The sequence below is a fragment of the Tigriopus californicus genome, chromosome 9 (assembly GCF_007210705.1).
Source record: "Tigriopus californicus strain San Diego chromosome 9, Tcal_SD_v2.1, whole genome shotgun sequence".
NCBI classification, from domain to species: domain Eukaryota; kingdom Metazoa; phylum Arthropoda; class Copepoda; order Harpacticoida; family Harpacticidae; genus Tigriopus; species Tigriopus californicus.
In genome coordinates, this window is record NC_081448.1 from 15,418,274 (window position 1) to 15,433,454 (window position 15,181).

A 15,181-nucleotide genomic window follows, 5' to 3' on the forward strand; every position below is an offset into this window, starting at 1 on the left:
AAAAGAAGTTATTAAAGTTAAAATACTCTTGAACATGTGTTAAATCCAGCTTTATTAGCTTTGTCAGTCTTATTTCATAATATATAAAAAATAATATTGTTAGGATAATCGATTAGCTACAAATATGTGATAATTGATGTACATTATTGGTATTAAATAAACGTCGACTTCCGTAGCATGGCGTTGGCTCAAATTAATTTGGCGGGAAACTATAAGATATCTGTTTTCTCAGAGAAGAGAAGTGTCGAGTAAAGAAAAAAAAACGATTAGTTGGAAGTCACAATGGGTGAAAATTACTAGTTAAGTTTATCAAGGGCGGCTTAGACTTGTAAGCCTGGAGTGAAGAAGATGTATCCTTGCTCGGAAGCAGCAGGGGAAGTTGGAGTATGGGGCTCCTCGTTTTGGTCCTCACGGACGATCACAATATCCTTGGGCACGGATTGGGACAATTTCGGGGTTCCCCGTAGTCGTCGTAAAATATTTCGGCGAGTTCTGGGCTTGGAATCCCCATCTTTGTCCGTTTCAATAGACTGAGATTCTGTTACAACCTTGGAGGTCTCTTCTTGAACTGCGGAGAGCGGGATTGACATGACGCACCCATTGGCCATAGGGACCTTAAGGTTTCCGGAATTGGACACTACCAAGTTCAAAGCCTGTGGAAAAAAGGATCGATTTAGATCGGTTTTTATGATGCCGGAACGCTCCGAGGTGGATTTGGTTTAGCATTACCTTCGCGCATTGGCGTTTAAGCCGTTCTTCTTTATCCAATTCGCGGCAACGTTGGAATGACGGCCAGACGCTATCCAACATTTTCAAGTCCTCCAAGTCGAAGAAACGAGGTAAGATGAATTGTCGTACAAACACTAGTAAGACTAGCATGATGGGAAAGACCACGCCCATGTTGTAAGGTAATTCGTTGACACATGCCAAGACTAGAAGACATAAAACCTGAACCCCCGTGAAGCCATGGACTCGATTGGTGGGTACGTGACGCAAATAAGGTGTGTCGGGTTGATGTTTTTTGGGTTTAAGGACAATCAAGATCCGGTTTACGAACTGAAGACCATCAAGAGCGGCCACACCCATAAAAAGAAACACGCCAAACAGAACAGGCATGGGGACATAAGCCAGAGCAGGGGCGATGAAGACGGACAGTCCAATTAGGATAAAGACCACCAGATGGGTGACGCGTTGTTCCCTAGAGAGGAAAACCATCACATTTAGTCGGGAAGCCAAATCCGGCTGAACCGGTTGTATGTATATTGAGACCCGAATTTTCAGGGTGAGCTGGAGAAATATATCAAGTTCAATTACCATCTAAGGACAATACCGAGTATCTGATAAGCATGTGTCACCTAGAAATGTGCCTATTGTTGAATACTTTAAGCGTTCAAGGCCATTAAAAATCAATTGATCCAAAAGGAATGTGACATTTTCATCATGAAACTTTCCCTTCACATACTTGAGCATCAAACCAAAAAACAGCCTTTGTTCGTGTTCAACCAAAACTGGGAACCATAATCATATTAAACTCACATAATTCCCAGAAACCTAGGCTTTTCTCCCGGAGCGGAGGATTTTGATTCTTGGGAAAGCGATTTCACGTGATTGATGGCTGGAACGGTGGAAGCCTCGCACCATGGAAACCCGAAAATGGAACACACCAACACCATGACAGACACGCAGAATAAGTCCAGATGATACCCACAGCCTTTCTGTAAACAAAGAGCGAATAGAAGCGGTCCAAGTTAAAGATTAGACGATCAATTTTCCAGAAAGAATGAATGTACTCGATCCTATTAAGATTGATAACCGGTGGTTTGATCTTGTTTTGGACCAAACACGAACTGCACCACTTAACTTCAATTTGGTGCTGCGAGAGTGCTCCAAGGAATTACGGAACAACCCTTCGTCTCTGCAATTTCATTTTGGCTAACCGATAAATTCGATTGAAATGGCTTTTTTCTCGCCAGGATGCAGCCATGCTCCTTTTGAGATTAGACTTTTTTTTTATTCTTCGAGCTTGCCCATAAAATTTTACGTAGATCCTTTAAAATGGAGAATGCCTCAACGCTTCCCTTAATCCCTTGACTTGTTCATCCTACGCCTCCCTTTCTACACCTGGAAACCAATTGCAGCTTTTGGCCAATAACCTTATTTCCACCCCAAAATACCACCTGAACCAAGACTCAACTCGGATGTCACGCTTTTTAAGCTCGACTCACCTTCAATAGATTTTCTTTGCGATTAACGATGACCACGGTAATTTGTTGGTCCATGAAGATCAAGATGGAACCCAATACAGCAGGACCAATGGCCACAAAAGAGCTCCACCAAGGGTTGGGTCCAAAAGGAGAGATGATCCAGGATCTGCCTGTCCACGTGGGTTCAACTGAGGCTGGCACCTTCAGTTTAGGCGTGTCAACGCCCATTCCAAAGTCAAACCATGTCATGGCAATGAGAGCAATGATCACAGCAAAGTCTGAGAGGTATCCACGGATCCAGGTGGGACCAAACCCACTGGATCTGAACCGTTTCAAGGCGATGATGATGAGGAATGTGGCCGTGAAGAGGATCACACTCATCAAGTAGACATTGGTTGGATCCTCGCATGCCTCGGGCAAGGTAACTTGTTCCACCATGCCATCATTGTAGAGGAAATTGCAATCGAAGTGAACGGACGTTCCATTTCGGGGTGAGCAAGCGCATTTGGGGGCGTCCAGTGGGTAGCTATTGTTAATGGATAACAATTTCTTAATGGCACCCCAAATGAAGAGCACGCCAATTAGGGCGGCAAAGGTCTCTTCGGTGAAACGAGAGATGTATGTTACAAAACTGCTGAGATTGCAAGCCACGGCCGAGAAAAGAAAAATCGCGATCCAAATGCCCACGCACAAACGGAAGTTGAGGTATTCCCATTCCAAGGATCTAAATAGATAATGCAAATTATTGGTTAACTGTCACACACTATTACTTTATGGCTCAACTGCCAAGCAAACCATGCATTACGGCTAGACAAAACGAGCAAGAAGACTATTATTGATGTGTCATCAAATTACTTACACAGTCATTGTGAAAAGAATCTTCTCGTAGATCAAAACCGGCCCAGTAAGGCCCAGAATGGAGAGGGGTTGTCCAGAAAAGAGACCATAAACGATGCCGACTATGGCATTCCCCAGGAGAGTTTCAATCACGCCAATGCGGTTATTGGTGCTCTCACCCAAGATTCCACCCAGGATGATACTTGGGGCCAAAACGGCAAAGAACATGAACACCACAGACGCCGCAGTCTTGGCGTTGAACCCGTCTCGAAAATCGGATAGGTAACTAAACGGAGAGGATTCTATTGAATGTTTCTCTTTTCAACGAGGGAGCATTAACACAAGAACTTACAAAGGAATTTTACGCCTCACGTCGTTACACAGTCCTTTGAACAAGGTCGTGGTATAGACCAATCCCGCCTCTTTCTGGTCATGAAATTGTTGTCGTTCCTCGTCCTCCAGAGTGTCCGGGGATTTATCCTTGATAGCCATGGGCTTCTTCCGAGCATCTTGGGATGGAACAATGGCCGGGGGCTCGATTCGAATGGAAGGGTCCCACTCGTTGGGTGGGATTCCGGTCACCTGATCCAGAAACTCGTCGATCCCGGCTTGGAAGTCCCGTCGCGTTTGCGCTTTGTAAGCCACGTCGTGGAACACGTCGTCAGACATGATGGTGGCCATGCAACGTCCTATTTCTCTCACGTCAGGCAAGTCTTCCGACTAGAAATGTGAAAAGATGAGAGGGAATTACGAAATAGAGTGACTGAAGAATAAAGTGTGTGACGGCAAATCTCTAAATTTGTCTTTGTATCCACGCATACTGGATCCCAGCGGAAAACTGCCCTGAGAGAGATAGTCGAGATCCTCGACATCCAATTGGGCTGAATTAGAGCCTTAGAAAATTAAGCACTTGGAACACCGACGACGGCATCGTAATTGGTTGGTTATGTGTGCACCTACCGTACCACTTTGGTCTGTGGGCCAAAAACCTTTGTTGAACAATAGTCAATTTATCATTGGAACAGATTGTTACCTTTGGCGTGAGCAATAAGAAGATGAATCTGGTGGGGACGGCCACTTCAGTCAGGTCCCCGATGTACACGGCGTTGGCTAAGCGAATGAAGCACGCTATGGGATGGTCCAATTCGCAAACGTCGCCGATCAAAATGCTATTCCCTTCCGAATCCTTGGGTACTTTTTTCATGAAGTGCGTATTCACCTGAAACGAGCCAAGAAGCACTCCAATCTAAAAATACGCGCTTGTTTGCGAACAAACGTCAATTACTGGATATCTCAGAAATGGCAGTACTCAAAATGAAACAACAAGAGATGAACTTAAAGCACTTCAGTGGTTTTGACCCTCCTGCTCTCGAAATAGCGCCTGAAGTTCTTGGAACTTGCTCAACTCTGAGTAAAGCAATGACCGGGTTATTTTGGCTCACCTGAGAAGGATCGTTTTCCCCCCGGGAAGAGTTGTTCGTGGACGAAACTGCCGACGATGTCTCACTGGCGCCCCCTAGACCCAGATCGGAAGTTGCTTGAATCGTACTTTGTCTTCGTCCAATTTCCGCAATGGATCGAATCAACGGCAAACGGGGCTGGCCACTATGATGCTGTTGATGTTGGTGCTGATGGCGTTTCATGATGGCTTCTTTCACGATCACTTGAAGTTCGGGTCTGAGGTGACCCTTCCGAGCGAGGTTGGCCACCAGCATGCTCGTGACTTCGGCCAAGTTGCTAGCCTCCAAGTCCATTTGGATTGGACATGAGGTCAGAATGTTACGAAGATGGAGCAAGGCTTTCAAAGAAATGGTCCCCACGTGTGGTTTGGACCAACGGTTTCCGCCAATTTCCACGTTCTCCTCGAACTTGACCCACCTGGAATTTGTTAGGAAAAAATATGCTTAATTGAAAATATGATATCAAAAATATGAATACATAGAAGGACTCGTTTTGGACCACGTGTTGCGTTCTCTAATGGTGAGCAAAAGTTTGCAAACAATTTGCTATAAGTTGATGGATGCAAAGTGATGAAGAAAGTGGTTGTATTTGATTATGGATTGGTATTTCATCCTGATGATATCACGTGGAAAATATGTTTAAACTGCTCCTCTTTAGAGCAAAGTCCTAAAATCTTGAGTGGCCATTTTCTTTTCGGAAACTTGTGCTTTATGTGGGCACGGAAGACTACGAGACCTTCAGGAAAAAAAAATATGTATATACAAGGAAACAGAAGGATGAGGAAATAGAAAGAAAGCGGAAAGGTAACTAACAAGGGCATTGGACGAGCAGGAAGTAACCGAGTCTTGATTATAAATTTTGTCGACACATATTCCGTTTTCACTTGAGTCTGTTAATCGAATCAATATTGATTTGTTGCCCTCTTTGGTTGAGGATTTTCCATTGTATTTGTTCGTTCAATTTCTTGGCTTATGGCATGTCCTACACATATTTGGTCAAATTTGCGCCTAGATGTGAAGAATATTCGTGAGTGCCTTTTTAACCATAAGTAATTCTCTTTGACCATATGTAATGGATGAGCTATTAGCAAAGTTACCTTTGGGGTTAACCATTTGTTGGTTTACTTAATACTTATGTCTATGCTATGTTTTGAACATTTGTGCCTTTTCTTGAAATCAATCATACGTTTTTTTCGAAACATGATTCATCTAGAACGTCTTCAAGTCAGGTTCAAATGAATGCCCCTCACACGCATAAACAACAACAGACGTTTTTTTGGAAACTTGACCTTTATTGTCATGAAAGTTCACGACAAGTTTGTACTACGATTATCGTTTTTGCCAATGCGATCCGTTGAAGAGCATATGAGAAGCAAGTGGCTTTTCCGAACGATGTACTCCCAAAAGGTAATGGAAAGAAGACTTCAGTTTCAGATGGTCTTTGTTTTGCTTTGCCAGTTCTCTTTGCATGGGATTTACAATCTGGACGGACAGGGTCGGGTCGCTTGATTTTTTTTCTAATGATTTGTATTCCTGAAATCTCGATTCATAAGTGCCAACATAGTGTTTGGTAGGAACATTGTTATCACGAAAGATCGAGTTTAACTTCTGCCGACTCAAAAAGTTCAAGAGAAGTTTTAACTTTTTTTGTGTTCGATTATTCGGTAATTCATTTGATCATATTGATCCATTACCAACGACACAAAACCATCTCGCATCAAATCAAACATAAAAATTCATATTTGCCTCCTCTTCAATAAAGCTCTCTACGTCCTCATTCTAAATGACGTTCTCTTCAAAAATAAACTTGCGCTAACAATTAGAGAGGGAGGTAGGAGGGCATAACCGAAACCAAAAGCACTTCACTTACGATATTTTCATTGCTAAATCTTTCTTAAGCGTGTGATATCATTCCGACTAAGACTGGAAGACTAATACATTTATTTTCCTTTGTTTGGCCGAGGTATACACCTCCCTACATTTTACAAATGCGCGTTCGTTTGAGTGCCATTCTACTTCCGGTTTCGGCATATAAGTTCTGGATAGTATTTTTGCTGGAGAATGTCAATTGAAGCAATCTTGGGTTATTTTTAGAGTGAAATAAATAAAGATCCCACATTAGCCTTAGATTCCATAACCCAGACTATGGAAAGTTCAAGCAGAAGAAGCACGTCGCCAGTAAGTGACTCTTTCGGTCCACTTACAAAAAGTTGTCCTCTAATTTACCAGCTTCTGGCTCTCAAAATTGTAACAATTCTTTTGGTCTCACTTTTGAGTGAGGACAAAAGTGGACACGCTGCCGTCATTCATGTCACTTCCCATTGTGCAAAGCAGCAATTTTACTTCTTTACCTGACCGTATGTGATATAATGAACATGATTTGCAATAATTACCTTGCCGTTTCTCGCCACTCCCTTTCGCCCTTTTCGTGGTAATGAGTTCCTCCATCTCGAAAAAAGGGATGAGATTGGCGGTCAGGGTTCCGCCCCTATTCAAAAGCGTTTGCACGTGTTCAGCAGCAGAAACTTCTACAAAATGACCAAACATAGTTAATGGGCATCGGGGGGGGGGGGGGGGGTCAGTGGTTAGCGCACCAATCCGTTATTATTGTCTCCCATCAGTGTGATTTGGGTCATTTTAACCAAACATGACGGCAGCTCAATAATTGGCGATCAAACGGTGAATCCGCATGGTAACTCGGTATTGGCGTCAAATTATGACCTGTCCAGACGCTGATCGTCGGTTTCTTACTTACCCGTGGTGTCCCCATTTCGAAAAAAGGAGGCGAAGCTGCTGACCGGGGAGACGTTCAGCGAATCCAAATCGGAAAGAGAGTTGCGCCGGGGTCTCAATCCGTGGATGCTCTTCACTGGAAGAAAAGACGTTCACGCGCTCAATTCTATCTAACATTCACCAAGAACGAACGATACACCAAGGCATGGACAGGACTTTGAAAAATATTCTTTTGTCTCGATCGGCATGTTTGTTGAAAGGGTATTTTGAAATTTACTTCTTGACAAAATGATGAAAAAGAATCGTGTTAGAGAAAAAGCAATACGCGTAATACGGACAGTGACAAACATAGAATGGTCGCAAATGTATAACCTCGCACTCCTTAACGTATGTTTGCCTATCAAGAATGGTTTTTCAATTTGGAATCACAACGAAACAATCTATTTTGGGCACACCAGCGACTAATAGCCGACATCATGGAAATAATCAAACATTTACGTTTCCACGCAAAGAACACACACTCTTGTTTAATCTGTTTTCTTGTGGCGTGCTTTGAAAGCCTCTATTATATTTCCATTCAGCAAGCATACTTGCCCATAATTCGACTTTGAAAAAAGACGAAAAAAGCGCTTCCTCCGCCAGCAATGGAAAAAACATGAACTTACCTGAATACAACTTGACGTATCCCTTTCGCCCCAACGGCTTTTCACCAGCTCTGCAAACGAGATTCAAGGACTATTGGATCACAATTCATCGCGCTGATTTGTTCCACAAATTCTTACCCTGGCCAACCCCCCGCCTCTGGAGCGTTGATATCCATGGAAGAAGTTCCACTGGACGAAGACATCTTTGAACCACTATTTGAGCAAAGATTAGACTGATCTTGACCAAAACTCTCGACCGAATGATTACAGATGGCCACAAGACTCGGGGGCACGCCGTTTTATACTAATAAAATCGCAGATGATCAAATCAAACGGAAGGTTGATTGCCAGAAAAATGCTGGTGTTCCTCATGAATTTCAATCAACAAGGGAGAAACAAGGAGTCGAAGAGCTCAGCTACTCTCCTTTCGTGCGGGTCAGCCTAAGGAGCGATTGTTGAGCTTAACAACCAAGAGGAGACAACTGAATTGTGAACGAAGAAGAAGTGAAGAAGGTCGCTGCCGTTGTCGAGGTAGTAGACATCTCACCGATATGACATTAGAACAAGATCCAAAGGGATTCCATGAGCGTTCAGTTGTTTGATCAGGAAATCTGATTGCCAGAAACGTATGTGTGGATTATGAATGACCTAGAACTGGATTTCGAGAGGATGGCAGAGGTATTTGGCTAATGATGAACAGACCTAGTGCAAGGAATCATGGACTGACTGAAGCTATCCACAAAAGTGCAGGGCTGTCTTGTATTCTCTCGTTGGAATTGTTCATAATTAGGGGTCATGTTGGACTCAAACATTTCGGTAGGTACTAGGGTAAACGAAATTCTGGGTTGCTCTTAAACATAGATTCAAAGCATCTTATTGTCAAACCAGAATATATGTTTGCCATGTTTCCATCATTATTGGCGTCATATTAAGAGCGAACCTACCTTCTGGACCAATTCCTGCAACCGATCCAAGTTCCTCCGATAAATCAGTTGTTGACGAATTTTTCATTTGATTTGATGCTTCTTGCCCCGTTTTCTTCTTTGACTTTTTGCCTAATTATGCTTATCAATTTGACAATATTTATCAAAACTCGGTAAGCTAATGCCATTTTGATACTTAAGCCCTAAACCTTACAAGATTATAAAGTGTATTCCCCCAAAAAGACAAATGAAATAAATACACCACGTGCTGAAAGGAGTCAAAATGGAGTCAATGTTATCGCAGAATTATCGAAACTGCTTCAGCTACCCTAAAGCAGTTGGTGGTCTTGTCATATTGATTTTCTAAAAATAAAGTACATCTATGGTGAATCATTAAAAGGTCCGTCTAACGAAATCATCCACTACTCAGGCCTTCGCATTCAATTTCATGAGTAGCTTTTGTGTCTTTATTTGATTTGGAATGAGCTCCCTTCATTTCTTCGCATCCAGTCGGGAGAGCTCGGATTAGAGAGTGTTCTCCCATCCCAAGAGGTTCGTGGCAAAACGTGTCGTCACCAAAGAGCTCAAATTTCTGTCCCATTTCTACACGACATTATGAACTTGGTTTATGACGCGACATTACGGTCTCCTTCCTTCATTGTTTCCATGGATCTACAGCAGCTCCAAAGGCTTAAAGGCCATGCCGTTCACCTTTTCTCAACGCCAATGAGATAGAGAAGAACCCGGTCTTGAATAGTGCATAGAAGCTGCTTCAGCCTCGGGAACGGAATGATCGGGAACCCCGCGCTATTTGAGCCCAATTTCCCCTTGTCTCTGGACTTAATTCCCCCGCTCGCTTGGTCTTATTTCTTCAGGGTGACCATGACCAACCGAAATGGGTCCATATTTATACTTGACGATGGACCAAGAATCTCGATTTTTTTTTGTCCATGGAAATTAATCATGCGTGAACTTGGCATACCGTTGTTCAATTAAACTGTTTTTATGGATAATTCAACGGTTGAATTTTAAAATCCCCTCAAATCACCCTGGCTGGGGCCTGAAATTCCTCCGTGGAACTTGTTGCTCTAAAACTATGTTCCACATCCGTAAAGCAGCTAGTCTGCTCGAGGAACCACAACCAGCAAGTGATTTTATACCGTTTTAGAAAACAAGAAGCTGAAAATCCTTATTACGAGGTTGAGCATTTCGAGTGACGAGTCAAGAAAACTCCTTTGATCCCCGGGATCTTTGGCATTTCCGTGTTTCTGTTTCACCACGCTGGTTGCTCTTTTTTTCGACAAGCTCTTATATACCTCTCCGAATGACTGTGTCTTCTTTTTGAATTTGGTGTAACTTTCGCTTCAACACTCTTCAAAACGTAAAGAACAATTACACGTGATATGATGATCTAAGGAACTAATTATCATTGACCAGAAATTTCGTACTCTTACAGAGTGATCCACTTGCCTGATAATGAACAAAATTATTTTGGTGACTTCATCAAACACTCTCAAAGGACTCGCTCTGATCACCTTTATTGCCTTTACTCTCACCATATCCACCACAAATGCTTCTCACGTGGATGAGGGATCGCGATCCAAGGATCAAGGATCATCGCTGCCCAGAGAGGTAATTTCAATGTCCAGGGAAAAGGTTGAATCGTAGGGGATAAAGAAAGGTCTGACAATGAATGCAATTGCAGAGTTTACGGCTTCAAGCGAGAGCCGACAGGAGATATCTCGATCGTTTGAGCGACAAATTAAATGGACTCCACCCTCCACCACCACCATCTCCTAATTCATTCAATGTACAAAAGATGAGAGACACCACGACCACTTGGAGCAAGCGGGTGAGTTGAGGCTCTTTTTGTATCGTGGGACAATATTAATGAACGCCAAACAAGGACAAATTGTCCAATGATAAGCTCAATAATTGTTTAAGCAACATGGGGGAGGGTAATGGTGCTATTTAGAGGGTGACTAGCCCTCTTGTGCTATTCAATTCAGGAGTTGCATGGATGGCCTTGATTTTATTGGCAAAATAGATAATTAAGCTCAGTGAGTGTCTTTTATCAATGGGACCACCTACTATCGTGGCAAGGAACCTCAAGTGAGATTGAGCAAATTTTCATAATATTGTCTGGGGTCGTCCGTATAAATACTTACTTTCCCCGACCGATTCTGCAAACGGACATTGAGCATCTGAAAACTTGGTATTTGTGGACATGAGAGTAACATGAAAGTAGTTTAGTCGCTCTCAAGTTGGGCAAAGTCGCTAAATTAGTCTGAGAACGGTGATTTAGTTTTAGTTGGGTGGAATTTCCATCCTATGACTTTTGGTTGCAAAAGGTCAAAAGTGATATATATGTATGTGGTTTGGAGTGATACGTGAAGCTCTGGCTATGCTGAAATTCAGTATGTTAGGTCCTTACACACATACTAGGTGTCTATCTAACTTCATCATGGAAAAGTCATTGGTTTAATTGACCTCCCATCTAACCAAAATTGACACCTGAGTTAAATAGATGAGCCCTCGACCTATTTCGTCATTCTTGGCCAGGCATATGGCCTTGGAACTCTCACGGAAGTACACAGAAAGTGGTTCAGCCTCTGGATTTGACTCCTGATGTCTTTATGTAAGAAACCATATGCAAAGGGAAAAATTAGGGCACTAGGAATCCTCGACCAAAATAAACAAGTCTATAGTCATCGAAATTGTGCTTTAAATCCGCGTTTTTTCAGTGGTGTCATATAATTTCGTGGCGAATCACACTCATGACTAACTCAATTACTTCTGTTTTTACAGCACTCCCTCTCCCGTCAGAGGCGTGGTCGGTGTATGACTGACGGACAACTGTGTCTTTTTCGATCAGCTTTAGTGGGCGGTGTGATGAAGCTACCATGTTGTCCGGGGTCTACGTGTACCCTCATGGGTTCCAGATTCCTCTGCGCTAACGACAAGTAAGTTATTGCTTTTTCGATTTACATTGCCAACTCATTCTGGCCTTAGCGGCCATCGCTATCAAAGTGTCGTGACAAAAGGCCAGTTTCAGTCGACATGTATAGGAAAGGTATAGGAAAAAAGACAAAAGGCTAATAATAGATATAATCGAGGTGAACAGAAATTACGATTCTCTGTCTCCGAAGGGCACTTTTCCACGGATCTTTTTTGTGCCCTCTAGCAATTCAATTGAGAGTTACAAAACATTTCAGTCTCCAGTCCAAAGAGGCAACCTAGAAAGGGTGTTCAGAGAAATGGAGCCAAAGAAACACTATAGTGTACCTTCCACTGTTTTTCTTAATAACTTCAGGGTGGCCCAATGCAAAAATGCTAGATTGGGGTTATATCGGAACTCGGATAGATCGGAGCTAGATTGCCGATGGAAGAACACCGAGACATTATAGATACTAAATTACTGTTAAATAAACATTTTCTCACCTTTTTGACACAACTCGGAGGGGAAATGAGACACAAAATGCAATTTAGACCCAAAGGCTAGTCACAAAGCCAAAGCACTTGTAATTATCATGGTAATTATTTTTAACAGGCTGATAAACGAAAAAAATGCCACAAAACTATTTGGTACTTACCATTTCCAATTTTCAATATGTTTTAAAAACTCACAAAGAAATTCGATTATATTAGATTTTGTAAAAAGACTTGGAATACCTTAAAAATTTGCTGACTCTTTTTAGAAATCCTAAATCTCCCGAAACCCTTGTATCAGGCCATAAAGCAACTCATTGTGACATTCTTGCCAAAATGTTTACATAGATCTGGTCACCCAACTAAATTAACACATGAATCCAAAAAAAGTCCATTATATTTTTAACGCATCAATGGTGAGAGTAAAAAGTAAAAAATAAATCAAATGGAAACATATGTTAGCTTGAACATATTTTTACCACTTTGAAAATAAATTGATCCCTTATTGTCCTTACTTTGTTTGACAAATTTGGTTGTTTGAAAAAGCCACTTGGCAATGAAATCACCTTTTGAACGGTAGATGGCGATAGCTTCTGCAAATGATGATGTTAACTTGAAAACCTAAATAGTATGAACCGTCAAAACGTTCAAATAAAATATTGACTTGAATGAACGGAGTGCCTTGATTCAGCCTTATAGGAGGTTCGCATCTTTGAAATCTTCATCCCGTGACTACACTCTATGCAACAATTTTGCCAATTTAACCGATCTTGTTGACGTTAGATTTCTTTCTCCTGCCATTATAAAAGATTATAGCCTAACAGTCAACATTATCAATTGATCATTCAGAAATGATATTATGTGTTTGTTTGCTGACTGATTTTGGCTCTTTTTCACCTTTTCAGAGAGCTTTATGCAAGATTTGGTGAAGGAAATGAACCGGAGGTGATCAATCTGGATGAAGATGAGTTGGCCGAATTGGGCGACGTCCTGGGGGGTTAAGTGACTCTTGTTTTGTGTTGTTCTCCACATTCCTCAATAGGCATAACCCAACCACCCAAAGATAATAAAGAAAGTTTGTTGGATCCATTTGATTCCAAATCCTCATCCTGATCCTGGTCATCTGTTTGATTTTCATTCTTGGCCTTCCGTTTCTCTCCGTTCGAAATCCTTTGCTTGACGGGACCGCAAAACTTGACGATGGATCTACCCACCTATCCACCGAACGACTGAGGTTAGGCTTCGTCGCATTCGCCCCCCCCAGCAATTGCCCCGCCCCCTCTCGGCCTTCCCTTAGAGTTTACATGTCCAATCAGTTTCGCATACTGAGGTGGCCCCCACGCTTCTGTACAGGATGTCTAGCTCTTATTTTCATGATATTACGATTTTACGANGATTTTCATTCTTGGCCTTCCGTTTCTCTCCGTTCGAAATCCTTTGCTTGACGGGACCGCAAAACTTGACGATGGATCTACCCACCTATCCACCGAACGACTCTCTTCCGATCTCCACATTAAGTTCAAAGCAATTGCCCCGCCCCCTCTCGGCCGGCCTTCCCTTAGAGTTTACATGTCCAATCAGTTTCGCATATTGAGGTGGCCCCCACACTTCTGTACAGGATGTCTAGCTCTTATTTTCATGATATTACGATTTTACGACACTGGGTCATCTCATAAGAGGGCCTCTTTAATTCAACAGTCGCAAAAATTGCGTCACTCTGTCAGTCAGTCAGTTTGTCTGTCAATCAGTCTGGTGGTCACCATTGGAAATACCTGTTGCCAAAAGAGAAACTCGTGTAAACTCGTGTTAAAACCGAACAAAACAGTATTGAAAGAATATTTTTCATCTCATGTATATTTCATAATAAAGGAGATCTGAATACACGCAACTTCCCCCTTAGGGTTTGAACGTAGTTCGGTCTAGGTTTCATATCCGGCCATCGGTTCATAATCACGTGAGAAACACGTTAAGTCCCACAGTAATTAACGACTTAATCTGTTTATGTTCCCTAATTTCTAGTTCGGGGTTGGCGGGTCTCTTTTCTTTTGTTTCATTCCATATCGTCGTACTTGCTTTCCGAGTCGAGAGAGATCAATTTTCAATTCCTGGGCAAAAACGTTCTCCAAGTCGGAGAGACGATATCCTTCCTTGACCAAAACCATGAGTGGGATTCCACACTAGTGGATTCTTTCCAACACCCAAACATGATTTGAAAGTTAACGATCCCCTAGGAGTCACAATCATTTTCCTTGTAAGGTACAAATCGAGGTAATCCCAACCTCGTGGCAGACAATCTGAGCTTATAATGGTCCGGCAAAATTCTGGATGTGACATCATATGTACTATGTAATTGTACTATGTAAGGGCTATGTACTATGTACATATGTAATATGTTCTATTGTCTGTCATTGGGCGGAACGTCTGATGTTTAACTGGGTTAAACGCAATATTTTTCGTCTCACCCAAAACAGTGTCACCAGAGATCAGTCAGGCGAATTGCTCTGGCAACTCACACAAACTTTGATGCTGAAGTCAGTAAGTACAAAGGCTTTACACGCATTGTCGGGGCTCATAGTTTGATTGACATCCAGTATATGGAAACACTCAACTCAACGGAAACAGAAAGTGAGAGCCATAAGTGAGATCTGACTTATCTCCAATGATGCCTGTCAATCATCGAACCTTGCCTCTGCTTCAAAGGAACCAAAATGGGAACTCGCTGAAAGAGATGATTGGAGATGCCATCAAATTAAGTAACTAACTCAAATGCTTTTCACTCGACAAGTTATGTTACGATGGAGGAGTGTGTCATAAATGAAGGCTCCGGAAATATTTCTTCTGTTTTAGATTTGAGTAATGCTTACTCCCGAAAAGACCAAGCATCTTAAAAGATTAAGGATATTTCAGGGGGGGGTAGAAGCATTTAATTGACAGCTTTCAAAAATTGTCAA

General features: G+C 42.2%; 2 protein-coding genes across 3 annotated transcripts in view; one reads left to right on the top strand and one right to left on the bottom strand.

Annotated features, from left to right (window-relative positions):
• Nucleotides 1–35: 35 nt before the first annotated feature.
• LOC131886518 (electroneutral sodium bicarbonate exchanger 1-like) overlaps nucleotides 36–15,181 on the bottom strand; it is a 17,188-nt gene continuing 2,042 nt past the window's right edge. Inside the window, exons 1-12 of one of the 2 annotated variants that reach the window (XM_059234882.1) lie at nucleotides 8,017–8,381; nucleotides 7,900–7,949; nucleotides 7,257–7,370; nucleotides 6,895–7,029; nucleotides 4,484–4,919; nucleotides 4,075–4,260; nucleotides 3,394–3,761; nucleotides 3,064–3,327; nucleotides 2,226–2,928; nucleotides 1,537–1,715; nucleotides 730–1,198; nucleotides 36–653 (exon numbers count right to left, since the gene is read on the bottom strand). In XM_059234882.1, the coding sequence (XP_059090865.1) occupies nucleotides 321–653; nucleotides 730–1,198; nucleotides 1,537–1,715; nucleotides 2,226–2,928; nucleotides 3,064–3,327; nucleotides 3,394–3,761; nucleotides 4,075–4,260; nucleotides 4,484–4,795 (2,814 nt within the window). In that variant the 5' untranslated portion in view covers nucleotides 4,796–4,919; nucleotides 6,895–7,029; nucleotides 7,257–7,370; nucleotides 7,900–7,949; nucleotides 8,017–8,381 and the 3' untranslated portion in view covers nucleotides 36–320. Of the gene's footprint in view, nucleotides 654–729; nucleotides 1,199–1,536; nucleotides 1,716–2,225; nucleotides 2,929–3,063; nucleotides 3,328–3,393; nucleotides 3,762–4,074; nucleotides 4,261–4,483; nucleotides 4,920–6,894; nucleotides 7,030–7,256; nucleotides 7,371–7,899; nucleotides 7,950–8,016; nucleotides 8,382–15,181 lie in introns of those variants that run through there. The other variant, XM_059234880.1, reaches the window with a different exon arrangement.
• Nucleotides 9,813–13,317, top strand: LOC131886521 (uncharacterized). The gene is made up of 5 exons (XM_059234885.1): nucleotides 9,813–10,182; nucleotides 10,258–10,433; nucleotides 10,507–10,653; nucleotides 11,610–11,764; nucleotides 13,136–13,317. The coding sequence occupies exons 2-5, from the start codon at nucleotides 10,278–10,280 to the stop codon at nucleotides 13,230–13,232; spliced, it is 555 nt and encodes a 184-aa protein (XP_059090868.1). The 5' UTR covers nucleotides 9,813–10,182; nucleotides 10,258–10,277; the 3' UTR covers nucleotides 13,233–13,317.